This window comes from Xenopus laevis, chromosome 5S, assembly GCF_017654675.1.
Source record: "Xenopus laevis strain J_2021 chromosome 5S, Xenopus_laevis_v10.1, whole genome shotgun sequence".
NCBI lineage: Eukaryota > Metazoa > Chordata > Amphibia > Anura > Pipidae > Xenopus > Xenopus laevis.
Genome location: NC_054380.1, coordinates 43007545 through 43034841, shown reverse-complemented (window position 1 = coordinate 43034841; position 27297 = coordinate 43007545). Strand labels below are relative to the sequence as shown.

The 27297-nt window shown below is 38.5% G+C and overlaps 1 protein-coding gene and 1 long non-coding RNA gene across 2 annotated transcripts in view; one reads left to right on the top strand and one right to left on the bottom strand.

Moving 5' to 3' along the window:
• Nucleotides 1-7607, top strand: part of LOC108717850 (kinesin-like protein KIF26B) — a 200777-nt gene extending 193170 nt beyond the window's left edge. Inside the window, exons 13-15 of the mRNA XM_018265250.2 lie at nucleotides 2481-2683; nucleotides 6132-6285; nucleotides 7022-7607. Of these exons, the coding sequence (XP_018120739.1) occupies nucleotides 2481-2683; nucleotides 6132-6285; nucleotides 7022-7170 (506 nt within the window). The 3' untranslated portion in view covers nucleotides 7171-7607. The remainder of the gene's footprint in view (nucleotides 1-2480; nucleotides 2684-6131; nucleotides 6286-7021) is intronic.
• Nucleotides 7608-20306: 12699 nt separating this feature from the next.
• The window catches only part of LOC121394198, a 33514-nt gene continuing 26523 nt past the window's right edge, over nucleotides 20307-27297 (bottom strand). The window contains exon 3 of the long non-coding RNA XR_005961547.1: nucleotides 20307-20395. This is a non-coding gene — a long non-coding RNA (uncharacterized LOC121394198). The remainder of the gene's footprint in view (nucleotides 20396-27297) is intronic.

Sequence of the window (27297 nt, the reverse complement as noted above, 5' to 3'; positions counted from 1 at the left end):
CCAGTCACTTGCATATATGACACTGCCAGTGGCTTGGGAATGGTATTCTTCACTACACGTAAATCTCTTTGTCCCCTCAATGAGTATAGTATACAGCAGTGATCCCCAACCAGTAGCTCGTGAGCAACATGTTGCTCTCCAACCCCTTGAATGTTGTTCCCAGTGGCCTCAAAGCAGGTTCTTATTTTTGAATTCCAGGCTTGGAGGCAAGTTTTGGCTGCATAAAAAACAGTTGTACTGCCAAACAGAGCCTCGATGTAGGCTGGCAGTCCACATAGGGGCTACTAAATGGATAATCACAGCACTTATTTGGTACCCAGGAACATTTTTCATGCTGGTGTTGCTCCCCAACTCCTTTTTACTGAATGTTGCTCACGGGTTCTAAAGGTTGGGGATCCCTGGTGTAAAGTATATAGTGCAGTCCTTTACCAATGCCAGACCTGCCGTAGTTTGTTATTGTGTACAGTAGATTTGCACATTTCCATATTGTTATGTTAAGTAGAACCCCTACACACAAGGGATCCTTCCCTGCTGAAATAGCCCACTTCCCATTTTATTTGTGGATATTAAGCATATGGTATGCACTGTATCTATGAATGGCTATTTTATATACTTGTACTATAGAATTTATTTACTTCAAGGTTAACGCATTGCGTGTCTCCTTATATAACTCATTTGAATACATTATTAAAATTTAAAAGAATATACAATTTTATAAAAAAAAAAAGAAAAAAAACTACTAAATTGATTAGAGCCACTGCTAAAATGAAATATAATGTGTCTGTATGGTTAAAACTTTCTCCAACCTAGTAATTATTTTATTGACAAATATGGTGATTATTTGGACTTTTTTGCACAGTACAATTCCCTATCCAGAAAGCAATTATCTAGAAAGGACCAAATTACAGACAGGGCCATTTTCTGTATAGACTTATCACATTTTAAATTTGTGAATTTAAGAGTTTTTTTTGTATAAACTCTATATTTTCCTTACATTTTTACTCATTTATTATTTCTAAATTTTGAATGTAAAAAAACTTGATCAAATAAAATCGTGAAAAAAAACATGTAATCATCAAATTCGCATTCTACTCATCATTTTCAGCAGACCTATACACTCAAAAAACTGGAAAAACTAAGACTTTAGGAGATTTTGCCTTGGACAGCTCTCATTTACTTCTACATAAATCCTCCTGCTTTTAGATGCAGAATTTATTAATTCAAGTTTTTCGAGTTTTTGGACTTCATTTAACTTTAAAATTCAAATTTGTGAGTTTTAGATACAAAATCTCGAATTTAAATTTGTGAGTTTTAGATTTAAAAAACTTGACTGTTGAACGTTGACAAATCAGGCCCATAGAGACAATTTTAAGCAAATATTTCTACTTTTTAAAAATGTTTCTCTTTTCCTCTGTAATAAAAAAAAAGTACTTTGTACTTGATCCTAACTAAGCTGCATGAATTCATATTGGTGGCAAAACAATCAGATCTTCTACAATAGGATCCCTTATACAGAAAACCGTAGGTCCTGAGCATTCCAGATAAAAGATACTATACCTATACATTTAACAAATCTATATAGACTCCAATGGTTCTTAAAAGTGGAGGAGCCAGCTCTTTCCTACTGTTCAAGTCATTATTTAAGTGTATAGAATGAAGTGATGTGATTTTGTTGGTGAGTGTTCAATTGGAAGTATGAATGATAATGCTTTAGTTATTGATAGGGCTGTTTGATTAAAAGGGTTGAGATCATGATGAGTTCATAAGTGTATTTTGTGCATACTTATCCTGCTCCTTTTTCTTGCATATTTGAGTAATGGATCCGCGGTGTGCAATTTGCAGAGTGAAATGAGCAATATTTAGTGGAAGTGAGCTCATCCAGACAAGCACACAAAATCTTTCCTCCATAGTCTGTCATATTTTAAAGCATCGGAAACCTAACGTTAGTGAAAGCTTAAAGGGTTTGATTCTGTGCTAACCTTAAAAACCTCAGTATTTCTTTTGTTTTAGGTGTTCTGGCTGAGGTGAACTGATTAATGGTAATGATAACATTTCATCAAATGCAACATTTTGTGTAGGCTATTTAAAGAAAACATACTTTGGGCATAATAAAAAAAAAATATACCCACCCTGTTGACATGAACTCCTTCAGTTGGATTAGAAAAATACTAGAAAATTAACTAAAAAATAAACACAGATTTGCGGTTCTTCTAGACCCCATCCTCAATTATATGTGCCCATTTATTCCACACCTGGGCTTTTATTTTTTGCCAAAAAGCAATCCACTCTATCTTAAAATTATATAGTATCCCTTAGCCAATGCCATAGAATCCCACATCCTTGTTCATAAAGGAAAAAAAAAATATATAGCATTTTGGTTCGGTTACCTCTTCCCAAAATAAATTATGGTTAATCAGGAACTTCATAATGTTTACTAATGACAGTCTCTAAAAATGTAATTTAATCTTTTTGAATGGCAGGATCACAGAGACGGAGACTTGTACCTGCTTTATCCCTTGATGCTACCTCCCCTGTTCGAAAGCCAGCCAATAGCCCTGGAGTTCGCTGGGTTGATGGGCCAATGTGCAATGGACAGAGAAGCCTTGGAGAACCATTTGAGATTAAGGTCTATGAAATAGATGATGTTGAAAGGCTCCAGAGACGCCGCAGTGAAGACTGCAAGGTTAGTCCTACCTTAGTTATACATTTACATTGGTGTTATTCTACTTTTATTTTTTTATTCCTCTTCTGTAACACATATCATTTGGGGAACAGAGTATTAAGGTCCATATAGTTTGCTTTGTTGGATATTGTGGCCCAAGGAATAAATATTTATTTCATGGTTCAGTTACAATCAGTGAACCCTAAATAGAATTGATAGGCAAGAGATGCTAATCACTGTGCTGTAAAATAAGGACCTATAATAGACATAACCAAAAAAGGGTATAGGGAAAAATGCAGAAGCAATGCCAACATAATAATATTATGCTCATGCTTGTGTGTATTTAAGGAAGAGGTAAATATAGTGCAGCTATTCATAGTTACATAGTTACATAGTTAAATCGGAAAGACAAAGTCCATCAAGTTCAACCCCTCCAAATGAAAACCCAACATCCATACACACACCCCTCCCTACTTTCACATAAATGATATATATATCCATATCTATACTTACTATAGAGTTTAGTATCACAATAGCCTTTGATATTATGTCTGTGAAAGAAATCATCCAAGCCACTCTTGAAAGCATTAACAGAATCAGCCATCACAACATCACCCGGCAGTGCATTCCACAATCTCACTGTCCTCATTGTAAAAAACCACCTACGTTGCTTCAAATAGTTACATGGTTAAATAGGGTTGAAAAAAGTCAAAGACCATCAAGTTCAAACCCTCCAAATGAAAACCCAGCATCCATACACACACACCCCCCCTACTTTTGATTAAATTCTATATACCCATACCTATACTAACTATAGAGCTTAGTATCACAATAGCCTTTGATAATATGTCTGTCCAAAAAATCATCCAAGCCATTCTTAAAGGCATTAACTGAATCAGCCATCACAACATCACCCGACAGTGCATTCCACAACCTCACTGTCCTGACTGTGAAGAACCCCCTACGTTGCTTCAAATGAAAGTTCTTTTCTTCTAGTCTAAAGGGGTGGCCTCTGGTACGGTGATCCACTTTATGGGTAAAAAGGTCCCCTGCTATTTGTCTATAATGTCCTCTAATGTACTTGTAAAGTGTAATCATGTCCCCTCGCAAACACCTTTTTTCCAGAGAAAACAACCCCAACCTTGACAGTCTACCCTCATAATTAAAGTCTTCCATCCCTCTAACCAATTTAGTTGCACTTAGTCTCTGCACTCTCTCCAGCTCATTTATATCCCTCTTAAGGACTGGAGTCCAAAACTGCACTGCATACTCCAGATGAGGCCTTACCAGGGACCTATAAAGAGGCATAATTATGTTTTCATCCCTTGAGTTAATGTACTTTTTTATGCAAGACTGAACTTTATTTGCTTTAGTAGCCACAGAATGACACTGCCCAGAATTAGACAATTTGTTATCTACAAAAACCCCTAGATCCTTCTCATTTAAGGAAACCCCCAACACACTGCCATTTAGTGTATAACTTGCATTTATCAACATTGAACCTCATTTTCCAGTTTGCTGCCCAGTTTTCCAACTTAGACAAATCACTCTGCAAAGTGGCAGCATCATGCATTCAGTACAGATTATATATAAAAGTAGTGTATATAATTATATACACTACATTTAAATACATTTTTGGGCAGATTTATCAAAATGTGGGTTTAGAGCTAAACAAAAAAAAATATTTGCTCACTTTTTATTCATTCTTATGTTTTGTAAAGTCTCAGTACATGCCATGATACTCCTAGATGCAGATCTTTTGTCCATATTGGAGGGGCTGGCAGGACTCTTTGCTCTGTCCTGACCTCCCCCCAATGCATGAAGAAATAACTTGCATTGAAGAAAGTACTCGCTGGCTGGGGTAGAAGGGGGGGGGGACACAGGGATTTGTGGCTGGGGCCTGGGGGGCTGTGCAGGCCCCTGATCTGGAAGCCCCAGTGGGCCCAGACCCCCTACCAGTCTAAAGTTGATCGCCATAATAGGTTTTAGCTCACTAATATTTTATAGCTGTATTATGCCATGAGCAATGCTAATGTGATAATAGTAAAGGTATATTTATTTACTAGCTGTAGGATGTGAAGCTCTGAAGGATCTCAAGAATATTGACATAAGTGAATCGACAAAATATTTTCTGAGAGTTATCAGGAGTTTAAATATGGTTCTGATGCTTATGGTCACCATTGACCAAATAACTGATTCAGGGGTGATATGATAAAAACATGTGCATATTGTTAATGGTTGACAACTGTTTCCAATAATTGAAAAAGATGAATTCTGTCAATTGATGTTAGCGACAGACACTTGTAGTTTAACAGTCTTGTACTGTGCACATTTGTTTCTTCAAAGGATGCCATTATACCAAAAATTGGTAAAAAAAAGTCATATTTCACATTCGTCTCTGTTTACAGCTAGTGATGGGCGAATTTATTCGCCAGGCGCGAATTTGCGGCGAATTTGTGCGATTCGCCCGGCTTCAAAAACGGACGACGACGTCAAAATTTTTTCGAAACGGCGCAAATTCGCCCATCACTATTTACAGCCTTAAACAGAAAACTTGCTGCAATAGCAGCGGAAATATTAAAGGCCGAAGTTGTAATCTGGCAACAAAATAATAAAAGAAATGATGCATAATTATTCATATAGAGATAAGGTTGTGCCATGTTGTTTACAGAAAACAATTGCTGGCAATTTTTACACTGGCATTTTTCATGGATGGCTACATTGTATGGTTGAACAATACAACCAGGGTTGCCACCTGTCCAGATTTCACCTGGACAGCCTGTTTTTTGGAAAATAGGAAATCTGGGCATGACATTGAAGTGAATGACATGGTGATCAGCCAATTGCTGATTGCAACGTCATTAGTGCCGCCCTGATGTCACACACCCAGCCCCCCGACATCACCAAACCGCCCCTTGCCCGATTTCACTGAAAAAAATAAGGTGGCAACCCTAGATACAACTGGTTATCTGAGAACAATCAAAATCTTACTTACTAGAACCACCTTATTAGAAAAATGATTTCTGCTACTTGATGCTTGAGTCGAAGCTCCCATTCAAATATAAAACCCAGCCTGTGTATTTTAAGAGCACATTCAAGTTGGTAAATTGACCTTGGAATGTAAAAGGCATCAAGTTGAATGCCAGGTTCCTGCTCAAAAACCTCTGGTGCCTCAGGATTTACCCTTAGCCAGCTGAAACGTGTCCAGTTTAGTAGCTCAGCAAAATATTTATGGCTTTCAATGGCTCTTGGTACATTTTGTGAGAGACGTGTATGCTGAGTATCACTAGTAGTAACAGCTAAGACAAGATTTTCTTATTATGACATGTAGTAATATCATTATTATATTTTAGTAGTTAAATTGTGGTATTCATTTTAGCTGTAAAAGCCAATTATAGTTTTAAACATCACATTTTGTTGTTTCTGTTCCTTATCTATGTGATAGCGAAATCTGTCCTTTCCTTTTCAGGAGGCATCCCAAAATTTCAATTCCAAAATAAAAATCTTAGAGCATCGTCAGCAGAGAATTGCTGAAGTCAGGACCAAATATGAATGGCTGTTGAAGGAACTGGAGATCACCAAGCAGTTCCTCATGCTGGACCCTAACAAATGGCTCAGTGAATGTAAGAATCAATACACTGCAATCATTACATATGCCATAAACGGCTGCCATTCTTATCCCTGGTATTGGGCCCAATCGGGGGGACCTAACCATTTTTCTCCTGGGACAGTGATGGATTTTCTTTAGAAGTCTGTGAAGACTTTCTAAAGAATAACATGTTTAGCACAAATATTGTGATCACTTAGGCCAGTGCTTTGCATTTTTTAGGCTGGATGTCTATTATGCAGAAGAGTGTTGCTCTAGTGGAGGCCCATGTTCCTGGAGAAGTCCTCCAAGAAATGTTAAGCATGGACTCTAAAGACTTCTCTATAGGGAAGCACAGTTATTTTGTCCAAAAAATCTTATAAAGTGGATTAGCAATCTAATATACAACAACTCTGGTATCAACAGATTCCTGCAAGACTCAAGAGAGCACTTTGAAAAACTTTTAACTTAAAAGGTTTATTGTTAGAAAAGAACTACCCAACTTAACAATTTTCTCAGCAGCCGAAAAGAATTAGCTAATTATGATTAGTTAGCGACAGTTGAACAGCTAACAGGATGAAGAGTATTTTAATATATCATTGTATATAACATAAGCCTGTTTATAGAGCAAACACAGGTTAGGTTTGTACAAGGCACATACTGATTTATATATCTTCTGCACCACTTTACAGAATTGCTAGTAGCCACTAATTATAATAAAGTTGCATAAATGCGTTATTTCTTTATTAATTGTCTCATTTGTTTCTTTCCAGTTGACTTGGAGCAAACATATGAAGTTGACTCCATAGAGTATTTGGAGGCCCTGGAATGTGTCACAGAGAGGTTGGAGAATCGTGTCAACTTCTGTAAAGCACATCTAATGATGATCACTTGTTTCGATATCACCTCACGGCGTCGGTAAGGGCGATCCAGCCTGGAAATGGATGAACGAAATTAAATAATGTACTTATTCACCACAAACTCAATTTTACCCTTCCAACTCTACCCAAAGACTGGATCTCGAACACAAAGTTGGAGCAAGTGATGCTGAGAATTGACAATGAATGTGATAAAACAAGAAAGCAACTATGTTTTCATTGAGGAATAGCACAAACTTTATTTCTACAGAAAAACAAGTCTGGTATCAACAGATTCCTGCAAGACTGAAGAGAGCACTTTGAAAAACTTTTAAGGTTTATTTTGTAAATAAAAACTGAAGGCAAAAGTAAGATATTTCCTCCCAGTTACTTAGTAGAGTCGGAGGATTGTAGTGGGACTTGGAGCATTAGAAGTACTGTATGGAGAGGATATCTAGTATAGGTCAATCTAAAAACAACTGGACTTGCTGAGTAATCAATGAAGACGTTTCACTACTCATCCGAGCAGCTTCTTCAGTTCAACTGACTGGTGTGGGAAATTCTCGGCATATAAACTCTTCCACTAATCCATTTACAATGGCACATTGTAACTCTTCAAAGGGGTGACATCTGAAGAAACTCACAGAGGTGTTGATTCTGTGTAGTTGTGATAGGATTATCCAATGTGTCATGCAACTCCTAGATACAGGTGTTACTTGTGAGAGTTGCATGAATGGATGTGTGAAGTGTTCTGAATCCGCCGGGGTACAGATGTTAGAACAGCATTGTATGTAGCAGACAGGTGGTGTCGAAGGCCCCCACCTCTGTTCAGAGATGGTCTCTCCACCTTGACATGAATCGCCTCTTTCACACCTCGTTCAAACCAGCGGTCTTCTCTATCCAAGATTTGGACCTTGCTGTCTTCAAAGGAGTGTCCCTTGTCTTTTAAGTGTAGAAAGACAGCTGAGTTTTGCCCTGTAGAGTTCTCCCTCCTGTGCTGAGCCATTCGCTTGGAGAGCAGTTGTTTTGTCTCCCCGATGTATAGATCTGTGCACTCCTCGCTACACTGGACTCCGTATACCACATTGCTTTGTTTTTCTTTTGGTGTTGGATCCTTTGGGTGTACCAGTTTTTGTCTCAGTGTGTTGCTAGGTTTGAAAAACACAGGGACATGGTGTTTGTTGAAAATCCTCCTGAGTTTCTCTGACACTCCAGCTACATATGGGATGACTATGTTTCGCCTACTATGTGTCTCCGGCAGGTTATTTCTAGTGGAGTTTCTTCAGATGTCACCCCTTTGAAGAGTTACAATGTGCCATTGTAAATGGATTAGTGGAAGAGTTTATATGCCGAGAATTTCCCACACCAGTCAGTTGAACTGAAGAAGCTGCTCGGATGAGTAGTGAAACGTCTTCATTGATTACTCAGCAAGTCCAGTTGTTTTTAGATTGACCTATACTAGATATACTATGACCTGGATGAATGAAAATCTTCATAGTCATATTGTATGGAGAGGAGTAATCCACGATCAGACTGATTAAGTGCCTTTCAAACCCTTATTATCCAAACAATTATGTTCATTTTCCCCCATGTACAGATGGTGCTAGTCACAGTAAAGAAGAAAAATAAGAAAAAAAAAATCTTTTTTTATGTATTTGAAGTTTGTTTTATCGTGTATATCTCTATTCTGACTTGCTGTTTTTAAGTAACTTGTGTTTGTTGCAATGTTTCCCAAGGAGTACAGCAAATAATTCTGTGTTCACTGTCTTTGTTAACAGTGTGTGTGGACACCCAAAGCAAAGGATTAGGCACACGGGCAGTATCTGTTTAAAGCATTTTGTGACAGCTACTGATTCCTTACAGCTTTTGCATGCATGTCTAGGTATACAGTATTAAATGTAAAATGGGAAGAGATCCATACAGTATTAAAAAGAAAAAAACATTGTGCCTGTCCTATTTTTTGTCTTTATTGCAGAAACCTGCCCTGAAGTTGTGGTTGTGGGATGGAAGTTGTGTGAAGTTACACAATGTATAAGACATTGACAGACTTATAGGGTCGGTATACCCCCTTTCTGCCTGTTTTCACAAAATAAATTATGTTTTTGTTATTTATTGGGCTGCAAAAGGGCAAAAAGGGAAAATGATTCAACTGCATGTTTTACCCTTGTAAAGTAGATAATTAGATTACCAATGTACAGATTATCCCCAGAGGCGTAACTACAGAGGAAATAGACCCTGGTGCTGCAGGGGGCCCAGGAGATATAGGGGCCCAATGAGGCCCTAATTAACTAGCAATTTCAATATATGTTACAGGACAACCTCTGGATAACATCTAGTTACGTCATTGATAATCACCCTACATAATGGCATCCTGCTAACAAAGGGATTCCCCTAAATAAAGAGGGAATGGAGGAAGTTGTATACTGGGAATTGAATGATCTGAATTGAATGAGCTAACTTGCAAGGATAAAACATGGCGAAGCTTCAACTACTAGTGATGGGTGAATAAATTCGCCAGGCACTAATTCACAACAAAATTCTGTGTTTCGGTGCCTGCTAATAAATTTGGTAGCGTATCAAAATAGTTGCACGTATAAACATTGTCATGCATCAGAATTATTCAGACGCCCATTGACTTTAATGCATTTGGCCAAAATAGGTATAACAATTGTCACGGGCATCGAAAATTGATGCGCTTCAAAATTATTTTGACACCCATTGGCTTCAATGCATCGCACACATTTTTCACCGTTTCGAAGTGAAACGGGACAAATTCTCCCATTACTATCAACTACCCGTTTCCCTGTTTAGCTCAACATTAACAGAGTGCTGAACTGTAAATTCATACATATATGAAATACATTTTAAACACTACTGCAAAAACCTCACCCCTTTTCTCACAGTCATATAAAGGTCTGAATAATACATGATGGGATAATGTTGTGTTTAATTTGAACATCAATACCCAATAAAGCACCTTAATATTTACATGCTGTTTATTAACAGTCACATTACTATGAAACATACCCAACCACCATCTTGAACATGCATTATTTGTAATCAGAACTCTACATGGGATGTTGGATAGCTCTGCATTACATCCATGTCCTTGATGGAGCAGGACCTGGCAGTATATATAGATAATAATCTTAGCTGTAGCAAGCTATGTCAGCCAGAAGCAAGGTATTATCCTGTATTAGATTGGTTATAGGTTCACTGGATGCCAGAGGGGCTGGTGTAAGATTCTATAGACAGTCACAATTTATTGGCTGGTGGAGGGGGCTGCTTGGGTCTCTGAAACATGAAATCCCAATCCAGATCTGTTTTTCTGGGCTGCTGCTCCTCTTGTGCTGAGCACTCAATCCTTCTCTCCTTACAGCATTCGCTTCAGTTCAGGTGGGAGCATGTGAAGTACAGACTTTTTCCCAAGTGTTCTATACAGCCCAGGAGAAAAAAGAACATGCCCACATATTGGCCTAGTAACAGCCCTGGGATATTTCTCCTGAATATTTCAGGAGTGTCACAAAAAATCCCACCCAACCTAACTTAGCTTTTTGAAAAAGAGTCTGAGAAAAGGGGTAACCAACAAGAATCACAGAGGGTGTGAGTTTACCTTTCTTTCTGATGTATCGGAATATAGATTAGATAGTTTCAAGAACTATGGCTGTTTAAAATGCAAGCAAATATAAATGAAAAAAAATGTACTTTTGGTATAAATCTGACACAGAGACAGACCAGTTGTCATCTTGGAATCAGGAAATAATTTCCCTGCCTGTGTCAAATCCAGCATTTAGATTCCTTTCCCTTTTTGTTCAGCTATTATTTGGGTAGGTTGAACTTCATGGATGCGAGCCTTTGTTTATTTTATCTGTTAAGTATCTATGGGGCATACATGACAGTTTAGTAGCTCTCCTTGTAACTTAACACAGGCCTTATCTTCTCGTCATTCTATAGCACTGGGAGGATAATCATTTTTGATATAATTTCTTGTTTTTCAAACATTTGTGCTGATGGCCAGTGCTTTTCTACAACCTTTGATGAATGGAATATCAAACACTTGTTTCTCTGATATGAAATGGTCTATTGTGAATTTATTTTGGTTTGGTCTTCAAATATGGTGTGCAAGCTATAGATTCATTCCCAGGCAAGTTAATGAAACACACCTAGATACTTAAAGGAAAACTATACACCCAAAATTAATACCTAAGCAGCAGATTCCGTTTTTTTATGAAATTACGTGGCATATTAAAGAATCTTACCAAACTGGTGTATATATTTATGTAAATCTTGCCCTTTTACATCTCTTGCCTTGATCCACCATTTTGTGATGGTCTGTGTGCTGCCTCAGAGATCACCTGACCAGAAATACTACAACTCTAACTTTAACAGGAAGAAGTGTTGAAGCAAAAGACACAACTCTGTCTGTTAATTGGCTCATGTGATCTAGGACAAGTATAGTTTGTTTGCTTTGTTTGTGTGCACCATGAATCATAAAAAGGCAATTATTATGATTCTTCATGTAATTTTATTACATGAAGAAGGGTTTTACATATGAGCTGTTGTATGAATTATATTTTTCTAGGAACCTACATTGTTCATGGGTATAGTTTTCCTTTAAGTGCTATGGTGCAATGGTGTAGGGAAAGGTGTGGCATGAGCTCTAATAACATAGTGCTTCCATTCCTCATTAGATCTTTGTTGCCATGACAAGGGAGATACTGAGGGTTTCAAAAGCAGGAATATAGTTGCCCCCTCCCCATCCCAGCCACAACCCCCCACCCTTCCTCCCAATCTGTGTATGTCTTCTTATCTCCTCATACGGCCAGGGGAAGGTCTTAGTCAGACAGGGAATGGGTCTGGACTGGGTTTTTTCCATGGTGTCTCGCTGGCTCAGTCCAACCTTGAACATAGTTACTTGGATGGAATAAAACATTCAAATCCAAGGGAAGCCACATTTATTTCCAAAAATTAACAACATTTCGTGATGTGGCGCCAGGGGGATAATGCGGTGCATGCAGGGGCAAGGTTTTTTTTTACATCATCACACATGTACATGATGCACGTGAAACACAGAATGCATACAGGAGAATCTTCTTTAATATCAGGAAACCGAGGGGGGCGGATGTTATTTTCACGAGACTCCCCAAATATCTGGAAGTGTTGGCAGCTCTGTTAATTGCAAACAATTATATTCTAGACTCTTTTTTTTTTTACTTATTTTCCAAAAAAAATAGGTGAATATATTGTGTATCAAGAATTCTAACAAGCAAACCTTGGCTTCTGGGCTTATGCTACACTAAGGATGGGGGTAATAAAACCTACAAATAAAAATACTACGATACTGAACTGGCCCCAACCAGTCACATGCTATTTTAGATATTTATATGACTTTTCTCTTCTTTATAAGAGAATTACAAACTTAGAGATACTTTCGACCTTTGGGTTACACGTGCATAAAGATCTGTATCATGTGAAAAGCATCAGACCTGAGTCCAAGAATTCCTTCAGCTTTCCCTTCCTTATGAAAAACACTTGTGTATAGCATTTGAATGTTTCCTCCCCTGCTGTGTTTACTTTTTCCTTCTATTTCACATTTTCAACAGGAACGGCAAGGTTATTTAGAAAAATACGAGCACTAATAATATCTCGAAATAATGACAACACTTAACGTGATATAAACCAAGTTTGAAAATGAAATGGCTTACACATGTCCTCTGCTTCATAGAATTCCTGTGTGTTTATTTTCTTTCACTGGGCTCTTTTGCTTTAAAAGCTGTAACTTTCATATGACCTTGAGTGGGTTTAGCTGTATTGCCCAATAAAGAGGACGAGAATTTCAGCCATTCATTAGTGTTGTCTAGTGCTGCAGCCAACAGTCAAGTCCTTGTGCCGTGTGCACAATCCTCCAGTACAAGTGCCGTGTTGTTGTTGCAAACCACACATCCCTTGCTTATACTCTCAGCCTGCCAAGGCTTCAGCAAACTCTATTTTCCTTGAGTGTCCTTATGGGGATTTTGGTGGGTTCCTTGGAGGTCGAACTTGAAGTCTTTATTGATTAAAAAAAATGATGGTAATATTCCATTTGCTTATCAAGCCTAAACTAAAAAGGATGTAGAAAACATGAGCAAAAAAGAATATGTAGGTTTCATTTGTTAAATGTTGCTCTACTGTTTTATAAATTAAAAATTGCTTTTTTCTCTAAGGCAACGTTAAACTTGACATTTCTGTATCATTGTAGAGTCCTGCCAGTGTTCAGGTCTGGATACAGTTCATGAAAGAATAATGCAAAGAATGATTAAACAGACTGAGATGCACCATTTACTGTATATATTTTCTTGCTGCCATTGTTTTTCACATTAACAACAAGGAGACATATGACTATACTCTGAATATGGCACCAGCAAGTCTTTTTGGATGTAAAATATAACACCACGTTAAGGGGGAAAGGCTGTACCTCGTGCAAATATAAAAACTGTAGGTAGAACAGTTGGACCAAACAAAGCCTCACAAATCTTTTCAATGGTGAGATTACAAGGGGTCACTTACTTCTCCCTGGGGAGCAAGGGCCCCAGGAGATGCTGCACTCTGCAACTAGAGCCAGAGACAGAGGGGCAAATTCACTAAGCGCCGAAGCGCCGAATGCTAGCGTTAATTCGCTAGCGTTTGGCATTTTCGTTACTGCGCAAATTCACTAACGAACGCTGGCGTAGTTTCGCTAGTGTTACTTCGCACCCTTACGCCAGGCGAATTTTCGCTAGCGACGTAACTACGCAAATTCACTAACTTGCGCAGTGTACTGAACGCTACCTTTTACGCTAGACTTCCTTCGCCACCTTAGACCTGGCGAAGCGCAATAGAGTAGATAGGGATTGTTTCAAAAAAAGTCAAATTTTTTTCTAAGTCCCAAAAAACTCTGGCGTGTTTTCTACATTATGGGTGATAGGCTGAAAAAGATCGAAAAATTTTTTGGGGCTCCCCTCCTTCCCCCCTACATTTCCTGACTCATGGCAACTTACCTAGACAGTGGACACATGTGTAGGGCAAAAGAAATTTTTTATTTGATGATTTGAAGGTTTTCTTGGCATTTGTAGTGCTGATACGTATTCCTCCATTGAAATTTGAATTTGGCGCCGTATGCAAATTAGCCTTCGCTAGCGTAACTTCGCTTTACATAGCGAATCAACGCTAGCGCAACTTCGCAACCTTACGCTACCCCTGAGCGCAACTTCGGATTTTAGTGAATTTGCGGAGCGCGGGCGAAACTACGCCTGGCGAAGTGCGGCGAAGTTGCGCCTGGCGCAACTTCGCATCTTAGTGAATTTGCCCCAGAGAGAGAGAGAGACATACTGAAACAGCATACCTCCCAAATATCCAGTTTTTTGCAGGACAGTCCCAATTTTGACAGCTCAACCAGCATTACATATAAAGACGTACCTTTAAAACCATATGCCTCCTCCTCCCCTGTGGATAACACAGTCTCTCCCCAGCACATGATTAAACAACTTAGGGGCCCCAACAACAATTTTCAAATGCTAATAAACCCCCAGAACAAACCCTACCAAGTTTATGTTCCACAGGCAGAGTATGGCACACACAGGGAGCATAGAGCAGGCAGTGTATGGCACAGACAAGGAGCATAGGGCAGGCAGAGTATGGCACACACAGGGAGCATTGGGCAGGCAGATTATGGCACACACAGGGAGCATAAGGCAGATAGAGTATGGCACACACAGGGAGCATGTCACAGGTGTGAGCAATGCAGGAGTTTACAGTCTGAATTTGAGTTGTAAACAATGTAGGGGGCAGTTAATCTCCGTAGTGATACCTCTTACATACCTCCCAACTGTCCCTTTTTGAGAGGGACAATTCCTCTTTTGACAGCTCGACCTGCAATCCCTCATTTGTACTGGAAAGTCCCTATTTTCTCTGCACTGAACAGCCAGAAAAAGAAACAAAGTTTCTCACTTAATTGGCTTTTAGCAGAGAGCACACAACAGCAAAATAATAATAATTTTGAGACACAAAAAAACTGTTTATATAAGGAGAAATATTTTCATAACCTGCCAAATTTTGTAAAATGAACATGGTAATTAGGGGGTGTGACCACAGAAAGGGGCACGGTCAAAAAAATTGCTGATCTACGTGCGGAAATTTTTTTTGTCCCTCTTTTTACTTCCAAAATGTTGGGAGGTATGCTCTTAAAGGTTAGATATGGTAAGCGGACACAGCAGGCAGAAATAACGCAGCTTTCTTTATCCAGCACAGGGCAGATCCAGGATATTTAGGAAACATGAGTGCTGCGTGGTTGCTCAAAAACTGGGACCAAGTCCTGGAGGACCCCTGTGCAGAGATGCTTTAATTTCCATCCCCCACATTCCAACAGGAAGGTTAATTGGTTGACTATAGTATGTGTGAATGTGACTGGGATGTTAAAGCCACTGGGGCAGGAAGCGATTATGTATATATATATATATATATATATATATATATACAAAGTTCAGATTGGACCAGCACTCCATTTGTGTTTAAATCGATTTTATTAAATCATTACTCATATTTTAAAAGGGGGGGCTTGCCTTTAGTCCATTACTGTAAGGTGCTTAATGATAAGTGATGAGCAAATTTGTCCTGAAAAATTCACAAACTTCAAAACTTCGAAAACAATGGGCATCAAAAAAATGTCCGCATTAAAGTCAATGGGAGTTTTTTCTTAAGGCAATTTTATTCCCAAATGCATAAATGTCAATGGCGGTTTTTTTGTTGCTAGTTTTTTTTTCAAAATTTTTGGCCAAATAAGATGATGCAACAAAAAAAATTCTGCAGTGAATTACTGCCGCAGTTTAGAAAAACTGGTGAAAGGGCATATTAGCTCATCACAGGTCTAAGTAAGTGTGGATGTACTTCAAACTCTGAAGAAGGCCATTTCCCACACTGTGTATGACAAGAAGATATTTTACATTTATAAGTGTGAGTAATGTAAGTACAGTAATTATCTTAAGCTTTGTGGATTTTGCCTTCGGCATTGAATATTTTGTGAACAAATCTGGGAAGGCATAGCCAGGCTGTAGTTTAAGCCTAAGTATTCATTATGCCTTTCATGTAGAGAGAAGATGAAGTACAAACATTTGAAAAGTTTCTGCTTTTCCCTAAAATAATTATATTTGACCTGAAGGTTTTTATGGCCCCTCACTATTTCTACATTGCATTTTAAACATTTTCAATCAAATATTTCTTTTTAGTGTTGCTAAAGATAATATCTTCATGTTTGGTTCTATAGATATTACAGAATTACATCCTGTGCAACCTGGTTGGTAGGCCTTAGAGACAGGGTTTGCTGACTTTCCTGTAAAAGAGAGAGGAGACAGTTAAAAAAACTTGAACATAATTGTTCCATTTCTATTTCACCAGTTTAACTGTAAGCGGGTATAGTTGTATATCTTTATTGATCTAGTGCTACTTGTATAACAATTGCTGTACATTATTACAATACATTAATACCACAGGTGGGGACCATGGCTTAAAAACTTGATGCCCCCAGATTCTGCAAAAATTTCTGTTGGAAGGGGCCCCTAAACATGCTCCACACCTGTGTGAGTATATAAAAAGGCACGTGCAGAGGTGGAAGTGGGGCAGAGGAAGGCTGTAGGCAGGGAGAATGGAGTCTAACGTTCAGCCTGAACCTGCCCGTGGCCTGAAAACGTACTGTGGAAGTTGCCCCGAACCCGCCGTGGGCTTTGGCTCTGCCTGCACATCACTACAATCCACCATACTATCCATCTTATAGACATAATAAACTGTGCTCCATATTTCTGGCACAGGCTTAGGGGAGCAGTAAGTTGTATAGTTTGATATCTGCAATAACCTCTAACTATTAATGCAATCCCAATTTCTATAGTAACTAGTGTTGTGCTGTTTTTGTCCCCAAAGGCATAACTTTGGATGTATCGGTCCAGTCCTTTTTCAATTCAAATTCAATGACGCATGCTTCAAGCAGCGAGTAAAAGCAAATACCTGAGTGGTTGCTATTGACAACTGTACTTATTAACAATAAATAAGACAGCTTTCTGTCCTAGTACCTAACACAGTCAGCAATGTATTTAAGGGGCTACCCATGACTCCAAAACAGAGCACAGAGGCCTTCAGCCAACCTGCAAGAGCAGAACACAGTGTGCAAAGTGCAAAACAAAAAAAAAATAACCAATTTGCACATTGTATTCAGTTTTGTAAATGAATCCCTGTCGGGATTTGCTGAAATTGGAGTAGGACCCTTACTAAACTCAGTTTGATAGTGATTCCCCACCCGAAGAACAAACAAGGTATGTGGAACCTTCATGGCTTCCCATTCCGTCGGCTGCAGTTCTCACATGAGGATCTCTCCCTAGTATACACACTCTTTTACTTTGTCTCTTTTACTGGTCCTTTCTGGACCCTTTGCTATCTCTCTCTTCGGTAGCTTCTCACATACTGGGAACAGCCAGATTATTGTCTCTCTTTCAGGCACACAAAAGAGTGCATAGGTGTGTGAGCACACTCCTCAAAGAGGTTGTTTACCTTTTAAATTAAATTAACAATCTTATGATTTAAAGAGTGCTATTCGAAGACAGATTGCAGGTGGGCTTCATTTTGTATTGTTTGAGTTTCTAAGTTATTTAGCTCATTTGTTCAGCAGCTCTCCAGTTTGGAATTTTGGCCAATTTAACCTAGCAGCCAGGCAGTGGTTAGAAAGAGAGACAGGAATATGAATAATATTATTAAAATGGTAGCCTCACAGAGTAATAGATTTTTTGTTGCTGAGGTCAGAGACCCCTTTGAAGAGCTGGAAAGGGACAGAAGAGGAAGGCAAATCATTCAAAAACTATAACACATGAAGACCAATTGATTTTTTTTTTTCTATAACATACTAAAAGTTAACCTGAAGGTGAACCACCCCTTTAACACGCAACAGCAGCTCTAACCTCAGCTGCCACTTATAGGGATGGCTCATCTTTAAGTTAACTTTTAAAAATTTATAGAATGGCCAATTCCAAGCAACTTTTAAATTGACCTTAATTTTTTCTTTTTTATAGTTTTTTTAATTATTTGTGTTCTTCTTCTGGTGCTTTCCACCTTTAAATGGGGGCGATTGACCCCATCTAAAAACAAATTCTCTGTAAGGCTGCAAATATATTATTATTGCTACTTTTTATTCCTTATCTGTCTATTCAGCTCCTCTCCTATTTAAATCAATACACAATTGCTTGGGTATTTTGAACACTAGCAACTAGATTTAATTATCTGGCTGAGAAGGAAAGTTTTCCCTTTTTTAGGCCTTTAGGCCACCCAGTGAAGCTAACATGATGTATCTCTTGTACTTCTACAATCTATGACACTTTAGGGGGTAGATTTATCACAGGTCGCAGTGAAGGGTCGAATTAAAAAAACTAAAATTTCGAGCTAATTTTTATGTACTTCGACTAGAGAGTCCAAATTCGATTGGAATTTGAAAAAAATCTGAAAATTCGAATTTTGAATTTTATCATGTACTGTCTTTTTAAAAATTCGACTATGGGGGACCTCCTAGAACCTATTTGGAGTCAATTGGTGGAACAATGTAAGGTTTTTAACATTTGTGATATTGGGAATGCCAGTTATAAAAAATTAACTGTTCCAAGAAAAAGATAACAAAAATATTTCTTTATTGAAACGTTGCTCCAGGTTTTGTAAAAATTTCTTCAGGTAAAAATATAATAAAGAAGGAAATGGAACATGCAGTCAGCAAACCACTCACTATGAAAGCCATTGTAAAGGCACCTTGCAGGCCAGTTTGATATTTTGAAAATGCTGTACATGGTTCCAATGGAAAAATAACAATAATTCTTGTTGCACTTGTCAACTATTCAGAAAAAGCTTTGGTAAAAAATGTTAATACACAGGGCTGACCTACTAATACATGTGCTAAAGTGCAGTTGCACAGAGCAACCAATCAGTGCTTAGCTTTTAACGGGCAAAGATCTGACTCACTTTCCATTATAGCAGGTGTCTTCATAAATCAGATCCTCACGCACTAACATAATACAAAACTCTCTCTGGCCTTCAGTCAAAATAAGTAGATGCACAAAGAGGAATGTTAATGACGTTAATGAGTATTATAACGAGTTCCTTTATTATACAGCACCACATAGTGAAGAAGATTTGGAGAGTGAGTAGAACTGGTGTACAGTCTTCTTACATTCCTCACATATTGGCTTCAGGGCCGCCATTAGAAATCAAGGGCCCCATACAACAATTTTTGGGGGGGGGCCCACCCACCCCGGGCCCCCAAGCCCACCCCAGATCCCACCCACTCCACATCACAGTTAAAAGACCACACAGACATCAGCGCTAAAAAAGGTAACCCTCCACACACACACAAGTTATAAAAAGCTATTGGTGACCAAGACCCCCTTATAAGTTAAAAAAAAAAAACATTGGCGCAAGGGCCCCCCTTAGAAGTTAAAAAAAATTGGGGCCCCAAAGAATGTTTTTTTAAAAAAAACACTAGCACCAGGGCCCCCCTTACAAGTTAAAAAAAAAATTGGGGCCCCAAAGAATATTTTTTGTAAAAAACATTGGCGCCAGGGCCCCCCTTACAAGTTAAAAAAAAATTGGGGCCCCAAAGAATATTTTTTGTAAAAAACATTGGCGCCAGGGCCCCACTTACAAGTTAAAAAAAATTGGGGCCCCAAGGAATATTTTTTAAAAAAACATTGGTGGCAGGGACCTCTAGACTAGAGTATTAAAATAATACATTGGTGGCCAGGGGATTAAAAAAACGCACACACACACATTTGTGTTTAGAGGAATTGAACTGGTGGCTTCAGGACTTCAACTTCACCTCCTTTTGTGACTTTGTGTCTTTTCACCTCTTCAGGACTTCAATTTTGGTTGTTTTCGTGACTTTGGGTCTTTTGTCCGCTTTAGAACTTCGGTTGTATTTGTGACTTTGGGTTTTTTCACTGCTTCAGGACTTTTCGTGGCTTTGGCTCTTTTGGCCGCTTTGGGACTTCGGAAGGAGGTGGCACGGCTTCGGGCTTTGGCACTGCCAAGGGAGGCCCGGCTCTTTCTGCACTGCCGGGCCCGGTACACTAGTACCCCCTGTGCCCCCCTGATGGCGGCCCTGATTGGCTTCACAATCATTCAGAAGTTCTGCCAACTGCTGTGTCTGGCTGTGGGCTCTTCCGTGTGTCACTTTTATTGGATCAAAGGCCTGAAAGTATCTGATACTTCGATACTGGATAAGGCTGGGGAACCGTCAGCTGAAAACTTGGGGTCCTGAGGTAAAAGATTCAACATGGCATGAGGAAAACAAAAGTGGATGATTGCAACATAAGGCCTAGTGGGTGAGAATAATTACTCAGTACCCCGATAGTCCTATTTCCTCTAGATCTAGAGTCTGCAGTTGGAAATAAAAGTGGCTTATTGGAAAAGAATGCCTGAAGGGGCACAATTATTACCCAGTACCCCAATAAGCCCTATTTCCTCTAGATCTAGAGTTGTCTGTAGTTGGAAATAAATGTAGATACGCCTCATACCAGAAAGAGGAAAGTGGCTAATTGGAATAGAATGCCTGAAGGGGCACAATTATTACTCAGTAACCAGATAGCCCTATTTCCTATAGATCTAGAGTCTGTAGTGGGAAATAAATGTAGATACACCTCATGCCATGAAGAGTAAATTGACTGATTGAAATAGAATGCCTGAAGGGGCACAATTATTACTCAGTACCCCGATAGCCCTATTTACTCTAGATCTAGAGTCTGTAATTGGAAATAAAAGAGGCTGATTTTGGAATAGAATGCCTGAAGGGGCACAATTATTACTCAGTACCCCGATAGCCCTATTTGCTCTTGATCTAGTGTCTTTAGTTGGAAATAAATGTAGATACACCTCATTCCAGGAAGAGTAAAGTAGCTGATTGGAATAGAATGCCTGAAGGGTAGGGATGTCGCGGACTGTTCGGCGGCGAACTTGTTCGCGCGAACATCGGCTGTTCGCGTCCGCCGCAAGTTCGCGAACGTCGCGCGACGTTCGCCAATAGGCGTTCGCGTCAAAATCGTTCGACCATTCGACCATTCGATCGCTAAAATCGAACGATTTTCGTTCGATTCGAACGAAAATCGTTCGATCGAACGATTAAAATCCTTCGATCATTCGAATCGAACGATTTTCGGATGTTCGAAGTTCGCGAACTGTTCGCGAACTGTTCGCATTTTTTGCCGGTGTTCGCGAACGGCGTTCGCGAACACATTATCGGCGGTTCGCTACATCCCTACTGAAGGGCACAATTATTACTATGTACCCCTGGTAGCCCTTATTTCCTCTAGATCTACCTCTAGGTCTTCAATAAGAAACATATGTAGATGTACCTATAGATAAGTCCTAAACATATACAAAGATTTTGAAATGAGCAGCCAAGGGATAAAATAAAGGGGAAATTGGAAGACACATAATGACTCTTAAAATATGCGTCTGATAATTATAATTATATTCAGTTCTAAAAATGTATATGCCTTTGCAAGTTGACCTACATTCCTTAAAAAATACCCCAGTTTGAGCTGCAGTATTTCCTATATATCCCCATGGATTAGGAAATGTAAAACCATAACTGTCATTTGATTTATTATACTCAATGAAAGAACCGTCTAAAAACCTGCAGCTGCTCAGTGGTGTCCAGCAACTTTATTGTATGTTTTAGAAAGTCAGGAAGTTTAGACTGATCATTAATTTAAATCAAATTGTTTTGTGAAACCTCCCACTCAGTGTTTCTGTATCAGACTATCTAAGCAGTGCTGTGTATATTTATGTTTTGCATGGATACTAGACTGAGCTACACTTCCTGTTCCAATCAAGCACATTTGCAGTCATCCCCAAACTCTGTTCCCACTGGGTACTTGATGCTAATTCTCTAAGAGCCGCTATATAAGCGGTATGGCTAGATACTTTCATTTCTACTCAGTGTCTACAAAGAACCATTCTGCCTTAACATGTGGTCTAAAGTACATGTGTACATAATAAGAACATATTACATGGAAATTCTCTGTGAACGTGCCAAGGCATCAGATCCTACAATAATGCTTTTATATATTCAAAAAATAAATATTACAAAGGTACGTGGTAAATGAAACTGCTTTCTCAGGGTTGATATGGGCTACCATAGATATGGAACCTGGGCTAAATTGACAAAGTTAAGTGGAGGAATGTTAAAGGGGACCTGTCAACCTAAGAAATAATTCCAAATAATTTTATCATGTAAATTGAGTAAAATAAAAATTATTTACACTACATTTATTATTTAAATTTTGTTTCCTTTAGTCTTGGAATTACACAATCACAGCACGCAGGCAGGAGCCACTTTGTGGACACTGTTATTAAGACAAGTTGTGTATCACCCCCAAAATCTTGTGTATGCTCCAGAATGGTGGACTTAATGCCCATATATACACAGTGCCCTATACGATTATAGAGTGTGAGGAGGGGAGGGGGAATGTGGGGAGAGCAGTGACATCTAGGAAGTGCTGAATGGAAAGGTAAAGTATGTGACTGCCCTGCCTCTATGCCTCAGGCATAGAGGCGGGGCAGGTAATATTTGATTGACAGCTCAGATATTTAAACGCCTAACAGGTATTGATGCTTTAATGAATAAGACAATATGGGTTCCATGTTTAATTTGCAAACAACTTTTGTTATACAGCTTTTTATGTGTAGGTGACAGGTTCACTTTAATATTGCTTTTTAATAAATAATGAATAACTTGTAAATAATATCCTTATGAATAGTGCATAGTGTTATCATCCATTATAATATACTGGATGTATGTAATATGTGTCACATGACTCACTGAAACTTGTGTATTAAAATAATAAATAATGTACCCCCAGGATTAGGAAGTCATCTTAAAGTTCCATGACTTGTCATTCAGTCTTTGTGTCTTTATATCATGTTGGAACACTTTTGTGACTTCTAATATCCTTATATTTTACAAGGGGGTATATTCATTTTTATAATTTCAGTGAGTCATGTCATTACATCACTAAGCACTTATTAGAACTGATGACATTGGTTTTCATGTTTTATTATTTGTGGTTTTTGATCTTGAGTTAATTATTTTTTTTATTCAGCTGCTCTCCAGTTTCAGCAATCAGTTACTAGGGTCCAAATGACCATAACAACTATGCAAACTTGACTAGGAGAAAGAGCAGTAATAAAAAGTAGCAAAAATGTGTAGCCTTACAGAGCATTGCTTTTTACATGGCGTCAGTAACCCCCATTTGAAAGCTGGAAAAAGTCAGAAGAAGGCAAATAATTAACTATAAAAAATAAGACAACCAATTAAATGTTGATTAGAAATGACCATTCTATAACATACTAAAATTTAATTCAAAGGTAAACTACCCCTTTTATGAATAGCAAGCAGTTTGTCAGTGGATCGGACCTACTTGTTTGAATGGGTTTTATTTTTGTGGCAATCCATGTGATAGTTCTCTTTTAATCTATAACTTAATTATTGAGTCAGTTGTGAAATTGAGACACATCACTCGTCTACAAAACTGGGTTTAGAACAGGTATTTCAATGTGAACAAATAAAGAAAGTTAATGACAATGTTCGGGTTTCTGACACTTTTACAAGCATTTATTTTACAGAGGTTATGGCTTTTATTACTCCAATTCAAGGATTAGAGGAAATTGCATTTGATCTTTAAGAGAAAATATTTATAGAAAACTCTTCAATAACCACAGGGCTGGCTCAAGGAAATAGAAGAAATTGCCATAGGTCCAAGCTATAGAAGGCTTCCCTTTATTGAATATATTTATCCACATTTATATATTCTAAACAGTATGTTCTGGCAGGAGGCCCTCCCTTGAGGAAGGCAGAAAGATGAGCCAGTGATATAAACTGAATGTAGATCCAGCTCTGTGGCATCAGCTTCAACTACTTCCAACCAACAGGCCCCGATTTGTGGAAAGGCCACCTAGGCCCTGGGGGGCAGCATGCTGCCCAACCACACCCACATTGGTTCAGAAATACTGGGGATGAGCAGGAGATACAATCATTTTTGAAATTTCCCGTGCGCCAATTCCCATTGCTCCAGTCCAGATGATGAAAATTTGCACGAATAAAAGGGAGGGAACAGGGGCGACGAACAGCAGTGGGCCTAGGTGAGCCCACTATGTAAATCCGGCCCTGCCAACCAACCAGTCCCAGGGCCTTCTTTTTTTTGCTAAACCTTAATGTCTTAGCAAATTTAACCCAACCAGTCCCAGAACTGCATGGAGAAAAGTGTACTTATCATTTGTAGATTTCAATGAAACCCCAGCGGCCAACTTGTATCAGTATTTCTACACTGCATACATACTGCTTTTTTATATTATGATGCTTTGGTAAATAAAATATAATGAGAAAACATGTAAAAGTATTCCTATAAAAGTCAGGATATGCTTCAGTTGATGCTTTGTGAATGGGCATTCTATTTTTAAACTGCCTTAGAGCCCACTGTATTGAATTAGCCCTATGGGTGCCCTAAACTGTAAAGCAATCCCATCACAATTGTCGGGCAATATTTATGACGATACACCTTTTCCCTCCAGAGCACCACAGATTCTAGAAACAGAGTAAGCCACCAGTTTAATGAGCCGTGATGCTGAAAAAGTGCTGTGAGCAATGATTACATGGAAACCCATTATCAATGCTATATCATAGAAGCCATCAAAGGCGTGTGCTGGTGCTGTTATTTTGTTTTATTGGGTGATTCGATTTGTCTAGCTGACCGTATATTTTTCTATCTTCCTTTTACAAGCCTGGACTTGTGTGATGGTTTCTGGGTTAGACAAATATGGCAAACTGCTGAAATTGCACTTTGCACTTGGAATCATATATGACCCTTAAAACCTTGACGAATTGAGAATTAAAATTGGCTACATTGAGTCGTATTGTGTGTGGGTGGATTTGATCCCTTCTATTCCCTCTCTTTTCATAGGCTTGCTATGACTGATTGTTTTGGTTAACACCATGATTTTCCTTTCCTGACCAACTTGCTCTCCATATCTTTCAGTTTTTCAGTCGTTTTGACAGTCATTTACTCCAACGAGTGGTTTGGGGTCATTGAAACCTAACCATTAAACATAGAGACTACCATACCCACTTTAAAAAGATCATGGTTCCAGCACAATAGTTTCTAAACTTCCTGTAAGCTCTTTGGTCTACAAAGTAACACATGAAAGAGAACAAGAAGCCAGCCGAGGCAGTGAAAGTGTTAAAGCCTTGCCTAGGCCATGGTGATCTGGTTCAGAATGCAGAGTAAGAAATAACCCATATGTTTTGCATTACATGTAAAAAAACAACTACTGTTATGAAATACAGATATGGGACCTGTTATTCAGAATGTTTGGGGGCCTTGGGTTTTATTGATAAAGGAACTTTCTGTAATTTAGATCTCCATATCTTAAGTCTACTAAAACTTCATTAAAATATTAATTAAATCAAACTTAGTCTTAGTTGGGATCAAGTACAAGGTATTGCTTTATTATTACAGAGAAATCATTTTTAAAAATGTGAATTATTTGATTGCAATGGAGTCTAGATGGCCTTTCCTAATTCTGAGATTTCTGCATAACCGGTTTCCAGAAAACCCATTCTTTGCCAGTTCAGTTCCCACTGTTGGTTTTGCAATAGGCACAAATTATATAAAGGACCTGGTGGAGCTTTAGACATTCTCAGATGCTTTTCACTGGAAAAGACAGAACCAGATGATGCCAAATGGAAATTTGTACTCATAATAAAAGATTTTGACAGTGTACTGCAACTATTTGCTATTTTATTTTACTATGTAAAATCTAATGAAGTAACATAAACTTACATTTATATTTCCACAGGTCCAGTAAAAGCAGAGTATATGATTAAAACCCCACTGATATTTTTTCTTTATCATGCAGCTTTTTAATCCAACTCTGAATATAAAGGTTTATGTGTGTTTTATGTGTTTCTCCTCCATGGAGAAGCTGTTTATGCGTCCCACTGTGCGTGAGCATTACATGCTTTTCTTTATGAGTGAAGATCATACAACATCAAAAGAACCCTCCATGTAGTCTGGAATACTGAATATGAAAAATGGCTGTAATATAAAACAGTAAACTAAGGCAGTTTCTCCAGTGTATACATTATTCTTTAGATGGAAATGATAAAAGTATATAAAGGAGATTGACTTAGCTTGCACTTTATTCTGTAACTTCAGATGAAAAGCAATGGTGTTTGATGGCTTTTCATATTGCCCTGTGAATAAGCGCGTGGCTTAATGACATCACAGAGGGAATAGGAATATACAAATAGATCAGAAGCTGCTGGATCCCAATGCAAGAGATATTCAATAAGTGCAGCGAGCACGTCTTGCTTGTAATGGAACCCTCTGCTCTTAGGAATGTTTTTGTTTGATACAACGGATGATTCAAATAAAGATGTTCTGATGCGAGCCAGAAAGCAAATGACTCAGCTCTCCCTGCATAATGAGCACAGACAGCAGAGTGGCAATTCTTTCTTTTTTAATGCAGTAAAATTGACATTTGTGCTGAGACAATAACAAATCTTTCTACATTATTAAGAGACACTGAATCATTTTATTTAAGAAATGGGGTACATTTAAATATAGTTAAAGAAAGAAAATTTAGAGCATTTGTCTACACATTTTTTATTGTGCTTTACATTGCAAAAAAATATGTACAGGTATGGGACCTGTTATGCAGAATGCTCATGGCCTGGGGTGTTCCAGATAAGGGGGTCTTTTGTTCACCTTTGGGTTAACTTTTAGTATGATGTAGAGAGTGAAAAAGTTACTTTTAATTTTTTATTATTTGTGGTCTTTGAGTTATTTAGCTGTTTATTCAGCAGCTCTCCAGTTTGTACTTTCTGCAATCTGGTTGCTAGGGTCTAAATTTAGGGTTATCATCTTTCCTCCTGACTAATTCTGGGTGGGGAGGTGGGGCCATGACATCGCGGGAGCGGGGTGTGAAATTGAGGGGAAGTGATGTGCCATGCAAGGGCGTGGCTATGACATGGTTATCTGTGATTGGCCAATTGACATGTCAATCTCAGGGAATCCTGCCCGGTTTTCCAAATTCGGAAAACAAGGAAAACAAGGTGGCAATCCTAGGTTCTAATTAGAAAAAATAGTAATAAAAAGTAG